This window comes from Budorcas taxicolor, chromosome 11 (genome assembly GCF_023091745.1).
Source record: "Budorcas taxicolor isolate Tak-1 chromosome 11, Takin1.1, whole genome shotgun sequence".
Lineage (NCBI taxonomy): Eukaryota > Metazoa > Chordata > Mammalia > Artiodactyla > Bovidae > Budorcas > Budorcas taxicolor.
Window position 1 is genome coordinate 165,207,868 of NC_068920.1, and position 20,726 is coordinate 165,228,593.

The 20,726-nt window shown below is 67.9% G+C and overlaps 3 protein-coding genes across 3 annotated transcripts; all 3 read right to left on the reverse strand.

The window, feature by feature from the left end:
- Positions 1 to 836: 836 nt before the first annotated feature.
- Positions 837 to 1,957, reverse strand: FUT7 (fucosyltransferase 7). The gene is made up of 2 exons (XM_052649802.1): positions 1,945 to 1,957; positions 837 to 1,852 (listed from the first exon to the last, which is right to left on the reverse strand). Exons 1-2 carry the CDS (start codon positions 1,955 to 1,957, stop codon positions 837 to 839), a joined length of 1,029 nt encoding a protein of 342 aa, XP_052505762.1.
- A 4,287-nt stretch (positions 1,958 to 6,244) lies between these two features.
- NPDC1 (neural proliferation, differentiation and control 1) lies at positions 6,245 to 11,999 on the reverse strand. The gene is made up of 9 exons (XM_052649176.1): positions 11,877 to 11,999; positions 9,006 to 9,152; positions 7,787 to 7,921; positions 7,525 to 7,698; positions 7,388 to 7,454; positions 7,187 to 7,271; positions 7,008 to 7,087; positions 6,745 to 6,841; positions 6,245 to 6,614 (listed from the first exon to the last, which is right to left on the reverse strand). The coding sequence occupies exons 1-9, from the start codon at positions 11,986 to 11,988 to the stop codon at positions 6,546 to 6,548; spliced, it is 966 nt and encodes a 321-aa protein (XP_052505136.1). The 5' UTR covers positions 11,989 to 11,999; the 3' UTR covers positions 6,245 to 6,545.
- Positions 12,000 to 13,775: 1,776 nt separating this feature from the next.
- ENTPD2 (ectonucleoside triphosphate diphosphohydrolase 2) lies at positions 13,776 to 19,496 on the reverse strand. The gene is made up of 9 exons (XM_052649263.1): positions 19,104 to 19,496; positions 17,690 to 17,807; positions 16,952 to 17,102; positions 16,601 to 16,760; positions 16,294 to 16,521; positions 15,644 to 15,898; positions 15,436 to 15,555; positions 14,457 to 14,591; positions 13,776 to 14,353 (listed from the first exon to the last, which is right to left on the reverse strand). The coding sequence occupies exons 1-9, from the start codon at positions 19,494 to 19,496 to the stop codon at positions 14,150 to 14,152; spliced, it is 1,764 nt and encodes a 587-aa protein (XP_052505223.1). The 3' UTR covers positions 13,776 to 14,149.
- Positions 19,497 to 20,726: the final 1,230 nt, after the last annotated feature.

Consider the following 20,726-nt stretch of genomic DNA (forward strand, 5'->3'; position numbering starts at 1 on the left):
CCCCCATGCCCACGCTGCCACCAGTGACAGGGTGCCCACATCTAACCAGGCCTCGTCACACCCTGGATGCCCACAGCCTGAGAATGAAGTCCCAGGGCGCCTTGTACACATCCCCCAGCCGCGTTTCTGAGCTGGGCCTCTGCTCCCCGCCCCTGGGCCTTTCGGGGTGGGGGCCGTCAGGACGGGCTCTCTGCTGCAGAGCCTTTCAGTGCAGCGATGGAGGCCGGGAGGACCAGCCTGGGGGGCAGGGGGCAGGATCCAGCCAGGACAGGAGGCCTGGGTGGCAGGGGCGCAGGGGAGGCAGAGTCCACGCGTGCTCTGCTCGTGTCTTTATTGGTTGGTGTCCCCTCCCCAGGGCACAACAGGCTGGGTGGCACGCCGGGCTCCAGACTGCACATCCGGGACAAAGAGACCCCAGCTCTGAGTCAGGGGCCCGGCTTTTGCCCCCACAGACCTCAGGAGGCATGTCTGCAGCCCCGAGGGCCCTGCCTCCAGCCTCTCTCAGCCCCCGCTCCTCTCAGATATGATCGAGGTGGGGACGGAGGGCCTGTGTGGCCGTCCACCTGACGGACCTGAGCACCCTGTATTCCGTCCCTCCCTCCCTGCTCTCGCCTCTGCCTCCACAGAGTGACTCCAATGTCCAGCAGCCTCCTTCTCCAGGCAGGCTGCCCAGACGAGCCCTGCTTCCCAGTCCCCCACCCCAGCCTCCACATCTGCCCGGCCGTTGCCTATGGGGGTCGGGTCGGATGCCGGTGGTTTGATTTCAACACCCAGCCCTCTACCCACGTGTCCAGCTCCCCAGCCACCCTCCCCTTCCCCCCCTCCACGGGCAGAGCTCAGGCCTGGAACCAGCCCTCAAGGTCCTGGTAGACCTGGCCACGGGGCAGCTGGGGGAACCGGGCACAGATGGCACAGAAGCGCTCCCGCCAGTCGCTGAACAGCCGCACGCGGAACTGGTCTCGCCACGCGAAGTAGCGCCGATAGCAGCTCTCGTTCATGCCGGTGAGGAAGGCGGCCAGCTCGCGGGCCGAGCCAAAGTCGTCTACATGCACGAAGGCGTCAGGCGGGGCGACAGCCTCGTAGGCAGCCCTCGGGGGGCCCAAGGCCACGGGCACAGTGCCGGCCAGCAGCGCGTTGCGCCAGAACTTCTCGGTGATGTAGTCCCGGTGCTCGGAGTTCTCAAAGGCCAGGTAGAAGCGGTAGCTGGCCACAGCGCGCAGCAGGCAACCAGCACACAGGGGCTGCCCAGTTGCGCGGCCGAACACGTCCACCCGCAGGTGCGGCGCCAGCTGCCGGTACAGCTGCACACGCCGCTGCCGCTTCTGGAAGTTGCTGACCACCCACGCGGCCATCCCACGCTTGGCCGGCAGAGGAGGTGCAGGCCCCTCACGGGGCTCCAGGCGGCCGTAGGGCACGAAGATGTCCGAGTCACGCCGGTAGCTCAGCACCCAGTTGAAGACCCCTCGGAGGCGGCCGAGGCCGCGGGTGTGGCTGGGCGACTCCATGGAGGCCCACACCCAGGGCTGGCCCCGCGGCCGCTCAGACAGGGGCAGGCGGGCCCGCTGGGCCTGCAGCTCTCGGTGGTGGAAGACCACGGCGTCGGCGCTGGCCAGCAGGCTGCGGTTGGCGGTCAGGCGGCAGCGGGCAACCCCATACCTGGCGCAGGTGTCCCCAGGCAGCTCTGGAGGATGGCTGGCAAATGGCCAGTGCCAGACGAGGATGGTGATCGTGGGCTGTGGGGCCGGGGCTCCCCCGGGGGCTGCCCCGAGCCGCCACCAGAGCCAGACAGCAGAGAGAAGGGCCGCCACGGACAGGGCCCCCAGAGCCCGGAGGCTCGGAGTGGGGCTGAGCCCTGCAGGGGACACGGGAAGAGAGGCTGTGTCCTCCAGCTCATCATGGGCCCCGGGCTCCCAGCCCAGGCCTCCCCCAAGGCCAGAGACTCACCAGCATTCTGCATTCACGGCTCCTCAAATCACAGCTGCCACTCCGCGGGAACGCCCTGAAACCACAGCTGCTCCCCCGCGCTGGGCGCCGCCTAGAAACACTCTCCTTTCGTCTGCTCCGGAGGAAGGCCACCAGAGTATCTTCCCGCTCCCGTCCCGCCCCCAGTGACCTTTGACACCACCAGCATCCAAACACCGCCTCCCCCGAGAGGCCCCTGCCTGCTGGGGGGGGTGGTGACGGCTCCCGGAAGGGCACCCAGCCGGGGTCCAGGACCATGTCCCCAACCCCTGCCGGCCTCTGGAAAGGCCTGGAGATGACCCGCCAGCTGGCCCAGGAGGAGAGGGCCTGCCTGGCCTCAGAGACAGGGAGGCCATCACAAGTAGAGATGGCCCCCACCCGGAAAGGGCAACCCTGACATCGAGGACTCAGTGGCCGCCCACTGCCCTGCCAGGGGTGCCACGGAGAGCAGGCGTGCTTCCCCGGGGCTGCCGAGCGCGGGCCGCCGCCTCCCCCGGCGCTGTGTCATCACCCACTTCCCCCGCTCCCCCCTCTCAGCTCCGAGGTGGGCCCCTAGACCCTCTGGCTACAGACACGCTGCGCTCAGCTCCACCTGGGAGGCTGAGGTTCCTCCCGAGCGCGTTGCTTCTAGCCAGGCCTCTTCATGCCGCCTAGCCCTGCTGCCTTGAGGACACCTGTGTCCCAGAACCTGGATTCCCTGGGAGGGGCTCTGTCACAGGGCCCACACAGGGCCCCAGCGCACGCCCTCAGTGGACAGCACCAGGCTGGGCCTGGCTCCGGTGGGCTGTGGGGCTGCCACGCCTTCCTTCCCCACCAAGGGCATCGGTCTGCAGGAGCCCCAACCTGGGTGGCTTTGGGTCTGGCCAGGCCAGGAAGAGACGCAGGAACCTGGGCTGGGACGCTGCCCTTGGGGGCTCCGGGTTTCTTCCTCCAGGCTCCACAGCCCAGGGTGGGGGAGTACGGAGGGGGTTTCCAGGCTGGAAAGGGAAGGAGTCGCTGTGTCCCTGACGTGGGCACCTGTTCCAGGAAAAGGAAGGCCGAAGTCCAGAGGCCCTCTCCCCACCCGCCGTCCGCCAGTCCTGGGGCCCAGGCGTGGAGGTCCAGTTCCTTCCCCTTTTGCCCTGGCTCCAGCCCGCTCTGCTCTTGGTCACCAGCTTCCTTCGCCCCAGCCGGATGTGGCCAGCAAGGCCCAGCCCTGGCGCTAGCGTCCTGAGGGCCTCAGGTTGGCCTGGTTCTTGGAGGATGCAGGTTGGGTGCCGTGGAAGGGACTCCAGCCTGGAACCTTCACCAGGCCTGCCACTCGTGATGTCCTGGGGGCCGCCCATCCCCCTGTCCACTCTTGGGCTCCTCGGACTACGGGCCTGTCCCCGCTCTCGTCTCCCGGTGAGGACCAGACTGTGTCCAGGACGGGAACTGAGGAGCCATCAGCACACCCATGGGGGAGACAGAGGCCGGTCTGGGAGAAGGGGGCAGTCTGGCCCCTCTGAGGCTCCTCACCCCCAGCAAAGGCTCTCAACGGTGGTGGCGAGGCTCTTGTGCAACACTGGGGGGTGGGGGGCGTGGGGAGAGGGCTGTGGGAACTGTCAGAAACCATCTGGAGGCCCGAGGGGTGGATGTGGCATCGGGCTGGCCAGAGCAGAGGGTGGCCGGCACCCCCGAGGACCCTACCCCCTCCGCCTGTGGCAGGCGCCCTGAGGGCAGCAGGGGAGGGCAGGAAGGAGCCGACACCCCCACAGACCGCTGGTGACCTGGCTCCTAGCTGCCAGGGCCTCTGCCCTTCCTGTTTGCACTGCCAGGTGGTGGGGGCTCTGCCAGAGGCCCCAGCCACACCCGCAGCCCACTCCCTTCCTGGGTGGACTCGCAGGAGCCGCCCCCACCCTCGACTGGGATGCTCCCCGGGGCCTCCTGCACGCCTACCCGCTCGGGGGGCAGCTGGGGCCCCACTTGTGAGAACCTGCTTGCTGGGAAACGGGGCTCAGGATTTGGCCCAGAAATGGGTCAGAATGAGAGATTCTCAGAGGAAAAAATAAAGAGCCGGGTGAGCCTGAGTCAAAGAGAAAGCGGGGCCTCCTGCCAGCTCGGTGCCAGGCCCCAGAGTCAACGGGGTGCAGGCAAGCACTCACCACCGGCTCAGCCGCCCATGAGCACCTTGGACCTGGAACATGTGGTCAACCCCGCAGCCCAGCCGCATGTGGCGCTGCTCCAGGGCCAGCCTACCGGGGGGACCTGCCTGGAGGGCCCCTAACTGGTCTCCAGGGCCCAAGGGAAGAGGCTCCCCCTTCCAGAGGCCTTTTCAGTGAAACCAGGGTCAGCCGCTAGTCAGGGAAGAGGGACCAGGGGCTGGGACCGGGCCCCTCAGCCCACTCACCGGGCTCTTGGCCCCACGGAGCCCAGTGCCCGCTCCCGCCACTGGCCCCGGCAAGCTCAAGCAGAGCAGCCAAACTCCTGCAATCGCTGCTCGAACCAAGCCCTCGACAGCCTGGAGGTGGGCGGGTCTGGAGCCCCTGTCCTGCACACACACCTCTGCCGCTCCAGTGGCACCCGGGGCTAAGCCGGGGCAGGCTGTGGTGCGCAGGGCCCTGGAGGGGCCCGGCAGGTCCTGGAGCTCCCCCTGGATGGGATGTGGCCGGGAAGGGCAGGAGGGCTGGAGGGGCTGGTGGCCTTGGGTGGTCCGCAGTGAGGCTGAAGGCAGCCACCTGCTGTGACTGCTGCCCCTGCAGCTGCACCCGACCTGGGGCCCCCTTGGCCAACTGCCAGCCTCTGTGCACCCCTCTTCCCCAAGGGGCTCCCAAAAGCCCTGGCCTCACACTCTCCCTGGAGAAAAGCGGCGCAGGCTCCCCCTGCTGCCCTCGTCCCCGCCCGCGGCCGAGCTCTGCCACCAGGGGGCGCTCCGAGCCCGTGGCCCCTCTTGGCTGGGCTGAGCCAGCCCTGGGAGTAGACAGGTGTGCTCTGGCCCTCTGGCCCCAAGGCGCCCCTTGGGCTGCAGCTGGGTGTTTCCTCAGCCCCGCCTAGACACTGCTGTCCGGAGGGAGTCAGTGGTCCAGCGGGGCATGTGGGTGGCCACCCTCTGCCCAGGTCAGAGCACCACGAGGCTGCAGGGGCTGCAGGAATCCACAGACCGAGCCCAGGGCTCCAGGGCAACCTTCAGTCCTGGGTCTGCAGGGTTCAGCCGGTGACTGGCCTTTACCCTTAAGGGAGGCCTTAACCTCTCTGCCCCGCAGTTTTCTTTGTGGCTGTTCCCCCTCATGACACAGACTAAGTAGCAGGGGACAGGGGTCCTCCATGCCTTGCCCACATGCCACCTTGCGCTCATTGCCAGCTCCCTGTCCCCACCCCCTTCCATCTCCCACACCAGCGCACCAGAGGGACACCGTGGCTTCCCGCTGGGGGCCCGCCCAAGGCCATAGCCGGCCATAGCCCCAGAGACACACTGCTTTAGGAGAGCCTCTAGGTCTAAGAAGGGCCAACCCGGCTTCCACTGCCCAGCCCCACCTGAGGGACCAGACTGCCCCAAGCGGGCCATGCCCACCCCCTGCAGGGCGGCCGCACCAGGAGCCAGAGGTCCAGCAACCTCGGGACCCCGCCCTGAGGACTCACTAAGGGGCTTCTGAACCCCACCCACCCTTCCTCCCCAGCCTGAACCCCATCCTGTCTGCACTAGGCCCCCACTGCTCCCTGGACCCCAGAAGCCCCTCCTCCCAGCCCAGTCTGCTCGTCACTTCTGAGCACAAACCTTGGACCCCACTCTGGGGCTTCAGCTGAAGGTCACCTTCCCCTCCACTGGCTTTCCTGCTTCTCGGCAGGGGGCTGGGGTCGACTGAGAGGTACCTCCTAACATTCAGGGACCCCACCACCTCTGTCGCCTCAGCGTCCACCCTGGTCTACACGCCTGTGTGTAGCCTAGGTTCCTATGCCTGGCATACAGGGGCCCGGGAGTCCACGTGGTCCCGCAATAAGCCCAGAGACAAGGTGTGCAGCCCATCCCTCCCAGCGGAGGCAGGGCAGAAACGAAGGCCTCAGTGCCCACTGGCCAGCATCTGCAGTGCCCACTCCCAGCCCTTTTCATCGTACACAGGATGGGGTGTTTGAGGGAAAAGCGCTAACTCTAAACTGGCCTGGCCATGCACCCATACTCTCCCTTCCGCGGCCCTCTTCCCCAGCAAGCAGCAGGAAGACAGGGTCTTCCCAGGCTGGGGTGCCGCAGAGGCCCGGGGACCCACTCCAGGGTCCACCCACCACGGCCCCCTGCTGGGGGGAGGTCAGTCTCTAACACACTCAGCCAAAGCTTTGAAATGTGCTTTAATTGGCTTGTCTCCAGTCTTACCAATCCATGCCTGGTCTCTAGGGTTCTCCTCCTCCCCTTGATTGGGGGGGTTCCACACTTGGGACAGGTGCAACAAGGGGGCACAGTCAGGCAGGAGTCTGCCCCGAGAGGGCTTCCTAGCCGCTGAGGCCCCAGCCACAGCAGGCGCGCATCAGGACACCCTCGCTTTCATGGGAAAGGCCGGGCCCCCTGTTCCTCCCCACCAGTGTGGATCACGTCCTCGAGAGGGTGGGCGAGAGGGTGGGCGTCAGCCTTCAGGTCACTGCAGCGGGGGCGCGGACAGCGAGGCATGGTCAAACAATGGGTTCCGAACCTCCATCTCTCCCGTCTGCGAACGTTGGCGTTAGGTGGGCCCAGAGCAAGGGAGGGATCCCCCTCCACCTCCCCCTGCACCCCTTCCCCGGCCCGCACCCCCCACCCCCCAGCCCCGCACCCCCACCCCCCAGCCCCGCACTCACTGGGGCCAGGCCCGGGCACTCGTACACCGTGAAGTCGCCGTCTTCGTTCTCCTCGTCGGAGGAGGCGGAGTCCAACTCCTTGGGCGGCTCTTTATGCCTGGGTGGGGGGCAGGATCGCTGGGTGTTCCCTCACCCTGCAGGTGCCCGTGGCCCAGGGTAGAGGGCAGGGGCGGCGGCAGGCCGGGGTGGAGGTGGGCAGGGCTGAGGAGGCGGCAGCAGGCCCTGGAGTGGGTGGGTGGGCAGCGCTGGGCGGGGCGTCTTACCGCTCCAGGCATCGCATCTGCTGCCTCTGATGTTGGTAGTGGTACATCTCCGCACTGTGCGCCAGCCGCTGGTCCCCGGGCTGCGGGGGGTGGGGGGGTGGGGCGGGAGGGTCAGGCCCAAGAAGGAGGGGCGGGGAGGGGCGGGAAGGGGCGGGGAGGCGAGGGGCGGGGCCACGCACCGAGATCCCCGGCGGAGCTGGGGAGCTGGGCGCCTGCGGGGCCGTGTAGTCGGCCTTCTGGGTCAGGCGGATGTCTCGCTGCAGCCTGCGGGGAACGAAGAGACCTTCGGGGTCACCACCCTCCCCAGCCCCGCCCCTTTAGACCAGCCCCACCCCTTTAGCCCCTCCCACCTGTCCGGCCCCACCCCGCCCCGCGCTCACCGCCACCAGAAGAGAGCCGCCACCGCCAGCGCGGCTGCGCCAGCCACGCAGCATGCCAGGATCAGCACTGCAGGGAGGGGGTGCGGTCAGGGCAGCCTTCGGGGCAGGATCCCGCCACCCCGCCCGGCCGGACCTACCGAGGGTGAGGCCGTCACCGTGCCCGCCCCGCGGCTCCAGTGGGGACATGTGCACAGGCCCAGACGACACGGCGGGGCCCAGGGAGGGGCGGGGTGTGGGCGCCGGGGCTCCCCGCGTGGAGGGGAGGCCCAGGCCGAGTCCCTGGCCTCGCTCTGAAAGCCCAAGGGTGGCCGCTGCAGGGAGATGGCAAGTTAGCACAGCAAAACCGGGCTGGGATCAAGGGTGTGGGGAGCCAGACAGATGCGCGGGTCAGGGTCTCACCCGCCTCCGGGGGCCGCTGTTGTCCCTCAAGCTGGGATGGGGCCTTGAGCCCAGGGCGCCCCGCCTCCTGCCGGGCTAGCTCCTGGGCCAGGAAGTCGATCTCCTCTTCCAGTCTGGGCTGGTGCAAGCCCTCTCCTGGCGAGGGAGAGGGGCCATCAGCTGGAGAGGCCCTGGGCCCTCCCTGGCAACACCAGCTACAGGTGGCCTTCCCAGAGACAGCGGGAAGGCCCATCCACCAGCCAGTCCCCAGGCCTGGGTCTCCTCCCCACAGGCTCCTCCTAGGCCCCCGGAGCCAGAGGACCAGGTGCCAGCCCGCGGGCCCTGGCCATCCTAGTTGCCATGGTGAGAACTGAAGCAACTGTGTGTGCGGCAGTTCCCAGGCAAGCAGGCAGGGGGCAAGTGCTAGGGTAACACGCAGAGGCCAGGACAGGGGCGCCGGCCCTCTCCCCACCCGCCTCCCACAAAGTGGCGGGAGGAACGCAGGGACAGTGCATCACCCGGGCCACATGGGCCTCGGCCAAGGGGGCAGGACTCCCCAGGGGGTGCAGAGAAGCCCCGTCCTAACCCCACCCCTGCCTGGGCACCAGGAGGAAGGGAGGGCAGCTGCAGGGGCAGGGCTATGGATGGGCCTCGCCGTCCCAGACAGAGGTGCCAAGTAGACTCTGACACTCAGCACCCGCAGAGCAGACCACGTGGCTTCAGTGCCCACCCCCCAACTCGTTGCCAGGGACGTGCTCCTCCAGGAAGCCCCCCCAACCCTGTCCAACTCTTCAGCCCCCACAATACCCTCTGTAATGCCCCATTACACCTGGAGTCACTCTGGCTGGCACCATCCCAACAGATGCTGGGTCAGGGCAGCACCAGGGCACTCAAGCAGACAGGACGAGTGCGTGATGGAGAGAGAAGGGGCACTGGGCAAAGAGCAGAGGCATCTCGGCGGGTGGAGAGGTGGCTGCCTGACTCTGCGGAGACTCAGGCCTGGGGAACGCTGACCTTGTCTCTCCTGGGGTCACCCTGGCACTTCATGCTGGGTACCGGTGGCCCTGGGAAGGGTGACTGCCCCAGGCCCCAGCCCACTGCCCAACTCCACACTGGTGCCATCTGGAAAGGGCCACCAGTCCACTTGGAGGGAGACTGGCGAGTCCTGGCATCCCACAAGGTGCAGGACCCCCGAGCGCCGAGGAAGGGAGCAAATGTACCGGGGGGCAGGGGGCCATACCCAGAGGCTGGCGCATCCTGGGCACACAGAGCCCCTGCCGATCCTCCTGGAAGGGCTGGAGGCAGGGCCCACAGACATGTGCACCCGGGGGGCACCGTGCCCTCCTCTTCAGGGCACAGTCCAGGCTCCCAGGACAGGCAGCTGCATCTGGGAAGGAAGCAGAGGAAGAAAAGGGTCTCGGAGGGTCTGACTCAGCCCCTGCCCAGAAGTGGTGCCGTCTTGGCCACCCCGCCCCCACCCCAGAGCTGGCCAAGCCAGGCTCCGGCCATTGTTCTGGGCAGGCCCTGCCTCCCCTGCGTCAGGGATCAGAACCAGGAAGACAAACAGGCCTGACACTTATGGGAACTCCCTCGCCCCACCCATTCCCCAGAGTCCAGTGCCCAGGCCCAGGCCAGCTTTCTGCACGGAAACTGTCCCTTGTCCTGAGAGCGTAGAGCTCTCCTGGGCAGGATCGGGCAGCCCTCCAAGCCCTGCTTCTGGCCTCAAGCTGACCCAGAGCAAGCCTCTCACCCAGCCTGGGAGCCACAGAGGGTGGGGCCCTGGTCTGTCTCATCCCCTCAGGGCTGCCACTCAGAGCCACCACTCAAAGCCCATCACGACATCCTACAGCCCTAGAAAGCCCGGCTGGGAGACGGCCCAGATCCAGTCGCTCCCCCCCACATCTACCTTCTAGCCCGTCCTGTCACAGAGAGGGGCTGCTGGGGTGGGGAAACCTGGGATGGGGTCTGCCGGGCTCACTGGCCTCGCAAACAGAAACCAGGTGGGGCACTCCTGTAGCCGCCGCTGCCAGGGACGGGGGGGCCTGGGACTGCAGCAGGGAGGCCGCTTCTAATTGGGGGCCCAGACCTCAGCGTCCTGCACACACAGCCGTGGCTCCCACCCTGATGCTGGGCACTGGAGGGCGGTGGCCCTCTCAGCCTCAGTCTCCTCTCTGGATGCAGAAAGGTGAGGCACCGCCACGCTGGGGAGTCTCAAGGCCTGGGACACTGGCCCCAGTCACTCAGCAGCAGAGCCTGGGGAGCCACAGAGAGACCCAACAGGACCGTCAATCATGCCTGGGGAGGTGGGGCTGGGGGTATCTTGGACGACCAGGACTGGTCCCCTTGGCCCAGCCCCCCCCACCCACAGGAGGGTGACATCCCAGGCTGTCCTCCAGACTTCAGCTGGCCTGACTTGGTTTCCCTGGTAACGATACTCACAGCCCGTTGGCTGTAGGTATCCCTTGGAGGAAGTTCCAGCAGCTTCTACAGCAGGTGGGCAAGTGGGCTGGGGCTCCCCTCCCAGGGATCCCACCTCCTGCACAAGTTGGGTCGGCAGGCACCAGTGTCAGCGCGGTGGACCCAAGGCTGGGGCTAGTTAAACATTAAGCCTGGGCCAGCAGGTCTGTCTAGACCCCACCCACAGCTGGGCTCCCGGGGAGCCAGGCAGTCCCAGCCCCTGGTGCTGAGAACTCGGGGTACACTGACCAGGGCAAGGGGCCTGCGGTCCAGAGCCGGCTCTCGGTTCTGGGCTCCAGGGGTCTCCCTTCACTCCCTGTCCCCTGCCCCGGGAAGATGCGGGTGCTCCCCATTGACCCTGGGAAGGTCCCCGCTCTAATCAGAGCACAAACGAGGCCCCAGGACAACGACACCTGGACAGTGGCTGGCACGCTGCCCCGCATCTGGGCGAGCACAGAGCTGACAAGCCGCTGGGGCAGCACCCGGCCTCCCGGTCTCTTCGGGGGCCCCATGCTGTACGCCCTGGAGCCAGGCCGCCAGCAGGCAGCCTCCACCATCCCGGGCCAGCCATGCCCTGGCCCTCAGGCCTCCTTGGGAGCCTCCTCTGGTCAGGCCAGGCCCCTGACCAGGGGTGCTGTGCCCAGGAAGAAGCCTGCCCTGCTCTGGCCTCTTGAGGCTACATGCAGACCACACCGCGCAAGTTAGCGTCCCAGCCGCATTGCATACTGGTCACAGCACTTCTGTGCCTCAGTTTTCTCATCTGTGAAGTGGGCTAAAGGCAGCACCTCTCCTGTGGAGCTGCTAGGAAAAATGGGGCCTGGGTACAAAGCCCCCTGGTCCTGCCACCTGAGGGTGCGAGCAGGATTCTGGGTTCCTGCAGAAGTCTGGAGCCTCAGTGCCATCTGGGAAGGTGGCAGGGTCTCCCAGGACCCTGGGCTCATCCCTCTCTGCATGATCTGCCCCGGGGGGGGGGGGGTGCCCCCACTGCCAGGCACAGAAGACGGAACGGAGGGGCCCCGCAGGGCAGAGGGTGAGTGAGGAAGCAGAGACTGTGAGCTCCTCCTGCCCTCAGCGAGGCCCGAGCAAGCCCCGGAGCCTGAGACGAGCTGTCAGACGCCCGGGAAACTTCAGACGCCACCACGGCAGCAAAGCAAGGTGCATGTCCACCGCCGGAGCGGCAGGGACAGGCCAGCACTGCGGCTCCAACTCCAGGACGGCCACCGGCAAGAAGGCCAGCAGGCACCGGAGCCGCGCGCACAGAGAAACGCCCGTGGGACCGGCTCCAGGCCGCGGCCCGCTCCGAGACAGCCCGCCTGCGACACCGACCCACCGGCTCACGAACCCAGACAAAGACAAGGCGCGGATGGGCTTCACGTTCGCCGCCAAGGAGCCCGGAGAAGCCCGGTCCAGCGGAGTTCCTCGGCGGTGCGGCGCCGCGCCCTTCCCGCCAGGGACTGTTGACCCGGGCAGGGCCAGGCGAGGCCGGCGCGGCGGCTCGCGGGCTGGGCCGCCGGGGCCTGCGAGGCCCCGCGGGCCCAGACCAGGGCGGCGGCGGCGGCGGGGAGGGTGAGCGCGGCGCCGCGCGGCCCAAGCCCCACCCGGCGACCCCCGACCCCGGGGCGCCCCGCAGCCGGCGGCCCAGCGCGTCGCTCACCGGAGCGGCCGCCGGCCGCGCCGCGCAAGGCCGCGCCGAGGACGAGGCCGGACAGCAGCAGCCGCAGCAGCCGCAGGTGCCGCGGGGAGGGCGGGGGCACGGGCGTCGCCATCCTTCAGCGCCGCGGCCGGGGCAGCATGGCACCGCGCGGCCCGGGGCCGGGCGCGGGGTCGGGGCGCCAGGGGACGCGGCGGCGGCGAGGGGGCGGAGGCCGGAGGCGGGCGCCGAGGGAGACAGGCGGCGGCGGCGGCGCTGCGGCAGAGGAGCCGGCGGGGGCGGCGCGGGCGCCGAGTCGGAGTGCGCCTGCGCGCCGCACCTGCGGAGGCGGGACCGCCGTCAGGCTGCGCCCCCCTCCGATTCCGAGCCCCCGCTCGACCCCGCCGCCAGCCCTCGGGGCGCCTCCGCCTCTGCGACCTCTGCGACCTGGACCTTCTCCAGGCGGGGCACTGGTTGGGGCTGGGTTCCCTGGGATGCCCTTCCCCAGCCGGTCCCTCTCGGGCTGATAACTGCCACCCACCCCCAGCCCCCCTCCTGGAGCGGAGGATCCGCCTGGGTCTGGAGGCACATTAGGCGCACAGAGCAGGGCAGGCGCACGGGGACGCGCAGGTGTGCCCGGAGGCCGACCGGGCATTCAGACACGCGGCAAAGGCACAGACAGGCGCGCAGGACTAGCCCGGCCGCTCCCGGTGAGGCCACCAGGGGGCAAGAGTGACCTGGAACTGCTGCTGAAAGCCAGCTGGGAGCTGTCCACGGTGCCCAGGTGGCTCCGGGATGCCCCAGGACGGCACGCACTGGGGTGCACCCCCTAACCCCACCTACTGCCTCCTGGGAGCGCAGCCTCCGCGTCCCACCTGGAAACCTCCCCGGCTCCCGTCCCTGAGAGATGAGGGCGGCTTTCCCCCGCCCCCTCCGCCTTCGGTGCGCCTCTCGCCCCTTGGAGTCTCGGAACTCCGAAGACGGGGCTGGTGGCCCGCAGGTTTGTGAAATGCTCAGAATCTGGCAGACGTGTGTGTGGGGTGTGTGTGGGGTGTGCGTGGGGGGGGGGCGGTGTGTGCAGTGTGTGTGTAAGCAGAACAAGGACCGCCCCCGTCCCCTACGAGGCACTGATTAGACAGAAATAGTGTCAGAGCTCACTTCCCAGAACGTGGGGGAGGGGGGTGGAGAGATGCAGGGAGACAGGGCCTGGGGAGGGGCTGCCCGAGCGGCAGGTGGAGTCTGTGTGGATTGTGCGGCTTGGCCAGAGCCAGGCTCTCTGCGAGGCTCATCCTCCTGAGCAGTGGGGCCCTGCGTCCCTCCTGGCCCTGGCTCCCCCCCACACCACCCGCCTCCTGTGGGAGGTTTGCCCCCTCCTTCCCCCCACCTCCCTCAGTGTCTTGAGCACCGCCGGCGAGGCCTGCGTGCCCAGTCATGTTCATGGGGTTTTCCCAGGCACGAATACTGGAGTGGGTTGCCTTTTCCTTCTCCAGGGAATCCTCCCAGCCAAGGGACTGAACCCATGTCTCCTGCACCTCCTGCATTGCAGGCGGATTCTTTACCACTGAGCCGCCGGGGAAGCCCCCTTGAGCACTGCCTGCAACTTAGGCCATCACTGGGCCCACTCACTCCCTCGTCTGCCATCCCCACCCCACCCCGGCCAACCTGAGACCAGGGCCCAGGCTCCAGTCTGGCAGGAGTCTCAGGGACTCTGTTTTAGAGCAGCCAGCTGACAGCTACTCCAGGCCACGGTGGTGCAGCAAGGGACCAGGGTCTGTGCTCCCCTAGCCTGAGCCCAGAGAGGAAGGAAGTAGGAAGAGCCAGGGTCCTCCCCTAGGACCAGAGCACAGCCTGTGCAGCCAACGCAGCTGGGGTGGGGAGGGAGGCGACAGAGAGGCCCTGCCCCGTGGACATTCTCTCCACTGCTCTACGAAAATCCTTTTATTCAATATTAAAAAATGTGTACAAGTAGGCCCTGGGCTGTGACCATGACCCTCCCCCAATACCCAGTCCTGGGGTGGGAGGGGGCCCTCAGAACTCCACTCCCGGAGACCCGACTCTGCTTTCACAGGCTGAGGACCCCCACCCTCAGTAAGAGGGGGAGCAGGAGGCCTGGAGGTGAGACCAAGGCTGGTGTTGGGGGGTTGGGGCTGGGTTCGCTTCCCTTTGCCCGTCCCAGCCAGATGTCGGCGTGGGCACTGAGTCTTGATCCTGCGCTGCATTAGGGACAGAGATGTTGGTGGCGGGGTCGGGGAGGGATGCGGGGATATAGAGACGGGGAGGCTTGGCGCTGGGGACCCCTAGATGGTGCGCGCCGACTTGGTGGCGCGCGCCTGGTGCAGCAGTAGGGCAAACGCGGCCAGGAGCATGGCGGCGAAGAGCAGGAGGAGGACGACCCAGGAGCTGAAGTCCGTGCCTTTGCGCAGCCCAGGAGGGTCAGCGGGGATCAGGTTGGTCAGGTTCAGCATGTAGCCAAGCGCCCAGCCGACCGCAGTGTCCCCGGCCTGCGGGCCACAGGTGCGGCCTGAGCTTCTGCGCAGCCAGGGCGGCCCCGCCCCTCCGCACCCAGGCCCGGGCGGCCCCGCCCCTCTGCTCCCGGGTTCCCACCTTCTTCTGGAAGGTCACGCCTCCGAAGGAGCGCTCGTCGAAGCCGTATCCGCGGGTCAGCAGCTGCTGCACGAACATCGCCCCCGCACAGTAATCGGGCAGGCGGGCCCGGTCGTCCGGCGCCCGAGCCTGCAGCTGGAATGCACGTGGGAGACTCTAGGGCCAGCGACCACCCGGAGGTCTCTGCCCCACCAGACACAGAAACGCAGCGCGGGGCTGCAGGTCCCAGAAAGAAGCGGGCGGGGCCCTCCCTTGGGGAGGAGCAGCGTGACCTCTGGATGGCAGCCGCCGGGTGCCTGTGAGGTTGCCGGCCAGGGGACAGCGGCGTGGCCTCCAGGGAGGGGGGCTGCAGTGGGCTTGGAGAGATCAGGGGAGCAGGAGCTCCCGGCTTGGCCCCGGGCCCTGGGCTTGCCTCCTGAGCCCACTTCCGCACCTCCCCAAGTCTGCTCGGGACTAGGCACAGAGAGGGCAGGAGGAGCCTCACAGACACGCCAGGGTTTCTCAGGAATCACCCCCTCCTCCGCGGGTCCAGACCCCTCCATCTTACTCCACCTGGGACCAGCACAGCTGTTTTCCACTCCTGACTCCCCCAAGCCCTGCCTGTTCTTCCTGCTGAGCCTCCCCGGGTCCTTCGACTTCTCCCCGGGTCGTCTGCTCTCTCCCACACTCTCCCAGCCACGCTCTTCCCTGCCCTGTTCACTCCACACTCCCTGCTGCCCCGGGGCCTTTGCACTGCCTGTCCCCTCCACCCTGCAGATCCTGGATCTAGGGTCAGGCTTCAGAGAGGCTTCTTCAGTCCCATCTCATCTGACTGCTGGGCTCCTGGCTGTAGCCTGGCCACTTTTCAAGTCTGATTGGCAGTGTATCCCCACACCCCTCTACTCACAGAGCAAAAGAAAGATCGGGAGGCCTGACGCTGGCTGGCAGAAACCCAGCCCCACCCCACACAGCCCTGGTGGAATGGGGGCGCAGGCCTCACCTCACTCCACGTCTGGTTGCAGACGGTGACCACAGCCACCTCTAGCTGCTGCAGAGTTGCTACAGGCAGCCCCATCACCGTTCTCAGGAAGTCCATCGTGTAGAAGAAAGCAGAGAAGGCCTGAAACGTGGGTACAGTCACACTGTGACCAGACCCCAGGCACCTCAGGGCACGGCACCCCCACCCCTTTCCTGTCCTCTGGACTCACGATAAACTTCCCGGCCACAGGGGGCTGGAAGACCCCACTGAAGGAGCATCTGGAGAAGCGGCAGGAGGAGGCGTTAAAGAGCTGGGAGACGAGGCCGCGGCAGAGGGTGGGGTCGCTGCTGCCCGCCAGGCTGACCCTGGTGCTCCTGTTGAAGGTCCGGGGCCGCTGGGCGGCGGTGCAGGGCGACTCGAAGACTTCCCGGAGCATCACGTGAGTGGAATAGCCCTGCGGCCAGCAGGGGTGGGAGCCGTGGGTCTGGGGAATGACAAGGGTGCGTGTCAGTCCCGCTCCGAGCGTTACCGGCCACCCCCGCCCTAGGACCCTGGGAGGGCCTCCTCAGAGGACAGAGTTTCTTCTGAATGCATGAGCTATCCATGGCTCCCCGTCGCTTGCTGGACAAAACCCAAAGCGCTTGGCCAGGCAGTCCAGGTCCTCTGAGAGCTGGCCCCAGCCCTCCTTACTCACCAGGTCCACCCCCAGCCTCGAGTCTTTGCTCATGCTGGACTCTCGCCCACCTGTCCTTCCAGCTGATCCAAGCACGACTTCGGTTCCTGGAGAAGCCCGCTCTGGCCACCCTTCAGGCTCTGCTCTGGGCCCTTGGACCCCATCTTCCCTGAGCCCTACTTCCAGGGCAGCTCAGTAGAGGATACCTGGAGCGCACTGGCTAGCAGCCTTCGCAGGACCTGGTCCCGACCGTAGCAGAGGAAGCTGTGAGTATACACTCGGTACCGCTGGCCGTAGAGCCGGAGCTGAACCTCACTGGCCGGATCCTCTGTGGGGCTGGCCGTCTCGAAGGTGATCTGTGTGGAGGCGCCCCCCAGGTCCATGGCCCCCAGCGTCCCCTTCCTTGGCCGGAACCACTGGCCCACCCAGCCGTACTGTGGGAAGTAGAGGTTGGGGTCAGCCAGCGGGTGGGTGCCCAAACCCCCGGCTCATCGGGCTGGCCGCCGGGCCCACCTTGATGAAGTTTTCCAGCAAGTAGTTGGCGGTCACCCAGCCAAACACGCCCTCATCCTGGCCTGAGAGGATGCGGGCACCGCGGAAGTCAAAGGGGTACTGGGTCAGCGTCTGCGTCACAGCAGCGAGCACGCTGGCTGAAGCCTCTGGACTGGTCAGGCTGTGAACAGGGAGGGCTTCAGAGTCCTCCCCAGGTGGCTGTGATCCTGCTCCTGGGCTGCTCAGCGCCTGCCCAGCCAGCTGAGGGGCCCCAGCCCTGGGCTGCAGCGGGGGGTGTGCAGGGCCCACCCCGGGCTCAGGCTGCCGTGGCCCCCAGGGCCAGGAGGTCAGCGGACAGGGCAGGACACTCACTTGAGCAGGCGCATGCCCGCTGTGGCTCCCAGGTAGAGTGGCGTGCCCGCGTGTCTCTCCTCGGGCACGTCCCGAAGTGCCTGGTTCAGGCATTCCACAAGGCTCTGCCCGGCTCCAGAGGGGTTGTCAGCATAGCTAGAGATGCCCCCACCTGGAGGGAGCAGCAGGAGGGGCCTGGTGGGCACCTCTAGGTGGTCCACAGGCCGGCAGGACTGGGGGCGTTTGTGCTCCCAAGCCAGGCAGCTGCTTAGACCAAATCTCCCAGCTTAAATGATCAGAGACGCCGGCTCAGAGATAAAAGGGCTGCCTGTGGCCACCCACGGTCTGCGAGCCGCCACCTGCCCAGCGGGTATGCACACAGGTGCTCGGACAAAGCACTGGGGGTGCCCACCCAGCCCAGCCTCCCCAGGGGCCTGCCTGGGTGTGCCCACCAGCTCCTCGGGACCCTTCCTGCTCTGCCTGGGATGTAGAGCCAATCTTGGGCCAGGCAAGGCCCAAACCTTCCAGATGTTCCCTGGGGCTTCTTTTCTAGGAACTGTCCACAGCCCTTCCGAGGCCCAGGGACGCAGCCTCCCTCTGGGGGGGCTCCTGCAGCTCCTGCCCAGAGTGGCCCCCTGGCGCCAAGCAGAGGGGTCTGCTGGCTCGAGTCTGCAGAAGCTGAGACCAGGGAGGGCTCCCGAGGCCCCACAGTGAGTGGGCATGTAGGTCGGGGGCACCCAGCGCTCAGGGGACTCTCACCTCGCACGTCGCAGGAGCTGTGCTGGCCCACGATCCCTGTGTCGTTCTCTTTGTCCGCTGGCCACTTGTAGATGAACATGGCCGTGTGGGAAGAGCCTGCGTCCAGGACGATGCCATACTGTGGGTGGGGCGGGGGTCAGCCTTAGGGGTGGGGCGGGGCGTGAAGCCATGCCCTGTGGCTCTCTCAGCTATCTGGCCCACCCTGTGTCTAGACTGGAAGCTTCAGAATGAAGTTCTGAGGCTCCGAGAAGGCTGAGGACAACCGCGGGGACACAGCTTGGTGGGCAGAGATGGGGTGGAGGTGGAGGGCCATCGGCCGCGCCCCCGCTGACTGCAGGAGCCTCCCGAGGGGTGTGGTCAGAGTCAGGGGTCGGGGGCCACCCTGGGAGCCCTGGCCGGGGGCCTGAGGTCCTCAGGCTGCAGCAAGAAGAGCCCCTCAGATTGGCCCTTCCTTCCCACCCTCCATCCCACCTCTCTGACCTCTGCCCCAGCTGAGGATGTGAAATAGAAGCCCCAGGGAAGCCAGGACCAAGGCTGACCACTGGCCAATGAGCAGAGGCCCCGTCCCTGGGCCTCAAGGGCAGGGCCAGGGGGGCACTGTCCTGCAGAGCTGCTGGAACGCCACAGGGGCCTTTCCTGCAGGTTGGAAGATGCCAGCACCCAGCTTGCCAGAGCCACTTTCCCCGCACCTGCCCTGGGGGCCTGCATTCCAGCAAGGGGAGCCTGCTGGGGTCCCTGGAACTCCAGGAGCAGAACCGCCATCGCCCGCCCCGCCCCGCCCCAGCCGGGGGTCTCCCCTGGCAACAGCACCTTCATCCTGCATCTGCATTCCCGGCGCCTGGCGCCCAAGCACCCGCTGTCCCCCCGGGCACCAGACTGGCCCTCAGCGCAGTAGAGGGTTAACGGAGCCCAGGCTCCCGGAGGTCCAGGCTGGCGGGGGCGGGTGGGGAACCAGGCCCAGTCCTTCCAACTTTTTTTTAGGACCGGCCAGGGCTGCCCCCGCACCGAGAGAGCCGGCGGCGAGGGTGGGGAGGGGTCCCTTGGCCCAGCGCCCGTCGCACCCCATCTGGGCCAAACCCCGAGGGAGGCCGAGTGTGCTGGGGGCGCGGGCCCGGCCACGTCCTGGGCGCCCTGGGGGTGCGGAGAGACTCCCCGTTGGCCGCTCCGAGACGGCTCCGCGGCGGGGGCAGCGAGCAGAGATCCTGGCGCTTCGGCCTCCGGCACCGCGTCCCCCGGAAGCGCCGCTGCAGCGCCCTGGGCCGGGGCCGGAGCGCGGCTGAGGGGCCCGGACCCCACCCCGCCGGGACGGCTGAGGAGCGCCCGGAGTCCCGGCTGGCACGCGGGCGCAGCCGGGCCCGGCTCGGTCCGAGCCTCCGCGGACTGCGCCGGGCCGCCCGGGAGCTCGAGCGTGCACCTTGAGGGCGGGCGGCTCCCGGATGTCGCGGGTGGGGACGCACAGCAGCAGGAGGCCGGCGAGGCCGGCGGCGGCCAGCAGCAGCGGCGGCAGCAGCGACAGCGCCTTCCCGGCCATGGATGCGCAGGCGGGCCTGGCGTGCACGGCGCGGCGGCGGGGAGCCGGGAGGCTGAGCGAGGTCGGGGGACCGTGGGGTTGGCACCCGGGGCGGGGAGCGGTCAGCGGAGGCCACGCCCACGGCGGGACGGCCCGCCCACCTCCAGCCCGCCCAGAGCGCAGGTGAGTCTCGGTTGCTGAGTCACCCGCGCCGCCCCTCTCGGCGCCCCGGCCGCAGCCCAGGAACCCTGCTCGCTGCCCCCTTTCCCCTTCCTGTCTGCTCTGCCCTAGAGTCATCCCTCCTGACCGGACCCCCACCCCAACCTCTAAGAGCCTGCCAGCCACGCTAGGCCGCTGGGCACTCCTGCAGGACCCAGAGAACGCCCTGCCCTCTCCGGCCTTGGCCTGGGGTCCTCCTGGGCACGCTTGTTTGGAGGGTCGTGCTTCTGGAGAGCCGGCTCTCCCCTGGCCTGATCCTGAAGGAGGAGGCACTAACAGCTACAGGAACCACGGGGGCTTTCGGCTGGGTCCCTCTAGGGGAGGACCAACCTGCCTGCGGTGCCCACTCAGTCCTGGGCTCATGGCAGGGCACCGTGCCAGTCAAGCCCCAGCACGACCCAGGCTGGGCCTGCCTGCCCTGGAGGTGCTGAGAGCTGAGAGTTGAGGGCCAAGCAGAGGGAAGCCAGACCTACTTCACACGGTTCCAAGGAGACTGGTAAGGGTGCAGGCAGAGAGCAGAGCAGGGGGCCCACAGTCCCACGGAGACAGGGGGCCCTGCTCAGGGGCCCGGGGCCCCGCCACTGATCCCACCCAGCGCAGGGCCCTCGCCCAGGGGCCCAGAAGCCTGGACTGGGAGGAGGGGCCTCTACACAGGAGGCCTCATCCCGCTGGGGGGAGGGGGAGAGGGGCTGCAGGCCGGCCGGTGGGCACACTGGGGTGGACAGGTGCTCAACTGGCCGAAGCCCCAGCTCTGCCCCTGCGCCCCACGACACGTCTGGTTGCTATGCTTTGAATCCCTATGCCACCCTGCATGCCACCCTGGCCAAGAATCACCCCTTACCCTGGCCAAGGGCCACCCCCACTTTGCGCAAAATGGGAATTCCCACAGCAGAGAACTATGTGGCAAGACCACCCCGGAGTGCCAGAAACAGGGGTGGGCGGGGAGAGGACCCAGAAGGACAGCCTTTGATGGGCACAGGGTCTGGGCAGTGGCACAGCCGGCTGGAACCGGACGGGACAATCAGGCTCACTGGGCCGGCTGCCCAGGCTGAGGGTCTGGTGTCTCAGGCCCAGCAATGCAGCCTTGTTTCCAGCTCAGGACCCGGCGGGAAGGGTGGGAGCCCCGGGGCCTCGCTTGGCCTCCCCAAACCTTCCTGGCTGGGGCCAGCAGAGAGTCACTGGGTGCGGCCGGCTCAGGGCTCCAGGCCCCGGATTCCCGCCAGCTCCCCCCACCCCTCCCACCCCAGGCCCTTTCTTCTTCCACCCCGGAAGGTTCAGAGGAGGGAGAGGCTGGCAGTTCAGGCTGAA

Excerpts from the sequence above, each read along its gene's own strand:
- ENTPD2 (XM_052649263.1), bottom strand. The coding sequence starts at position 19,496 with ATGACTCTAGGGCAGAGCAGACAGGAAGGGGAAAGGGGGCAGCGAGCA. Across the intron at positions 17,808-19,103 it reads GGGAGCCGCCCGCCCTCAAG|TATGGCATCGTCCTGGACGC; the intron begins GTGCACGCTCGA and ends CCCCACCCACAG. Across the intron at positions 15,899-16,293 it reads TGCTAGCCAGTGCGCTCCAG|ACCCACGGCTCCCACCCCTG; the intron begins GTATCCTCTACT and ends GTCATTCCCCAG.
- NPDC1 (XM_052649176.1), bottom strand. The coding sequence starts at position 11,988 with ATGGCGACGCCCGTGCCCCCGCCCTCCCCGCGGCACCTGCGGCTGCTG. Across the intron at positions 7,699-7,786 it reads ACAGCGGCCCCCGGAGGCGG|CGGCCACCCTTGGGCTTTCA; the intron begins GTGAGACCCTGA and ends ATCTCCCTGCAG. Across the intron at positions 7,272-7,387 it reads GCGGCTCTCTTCTGGTGGCG|GCTGCAGCGAGACATCCGCC; the intron begins GTGAGCGCGGGG and ends CGTTCCCCGCAG.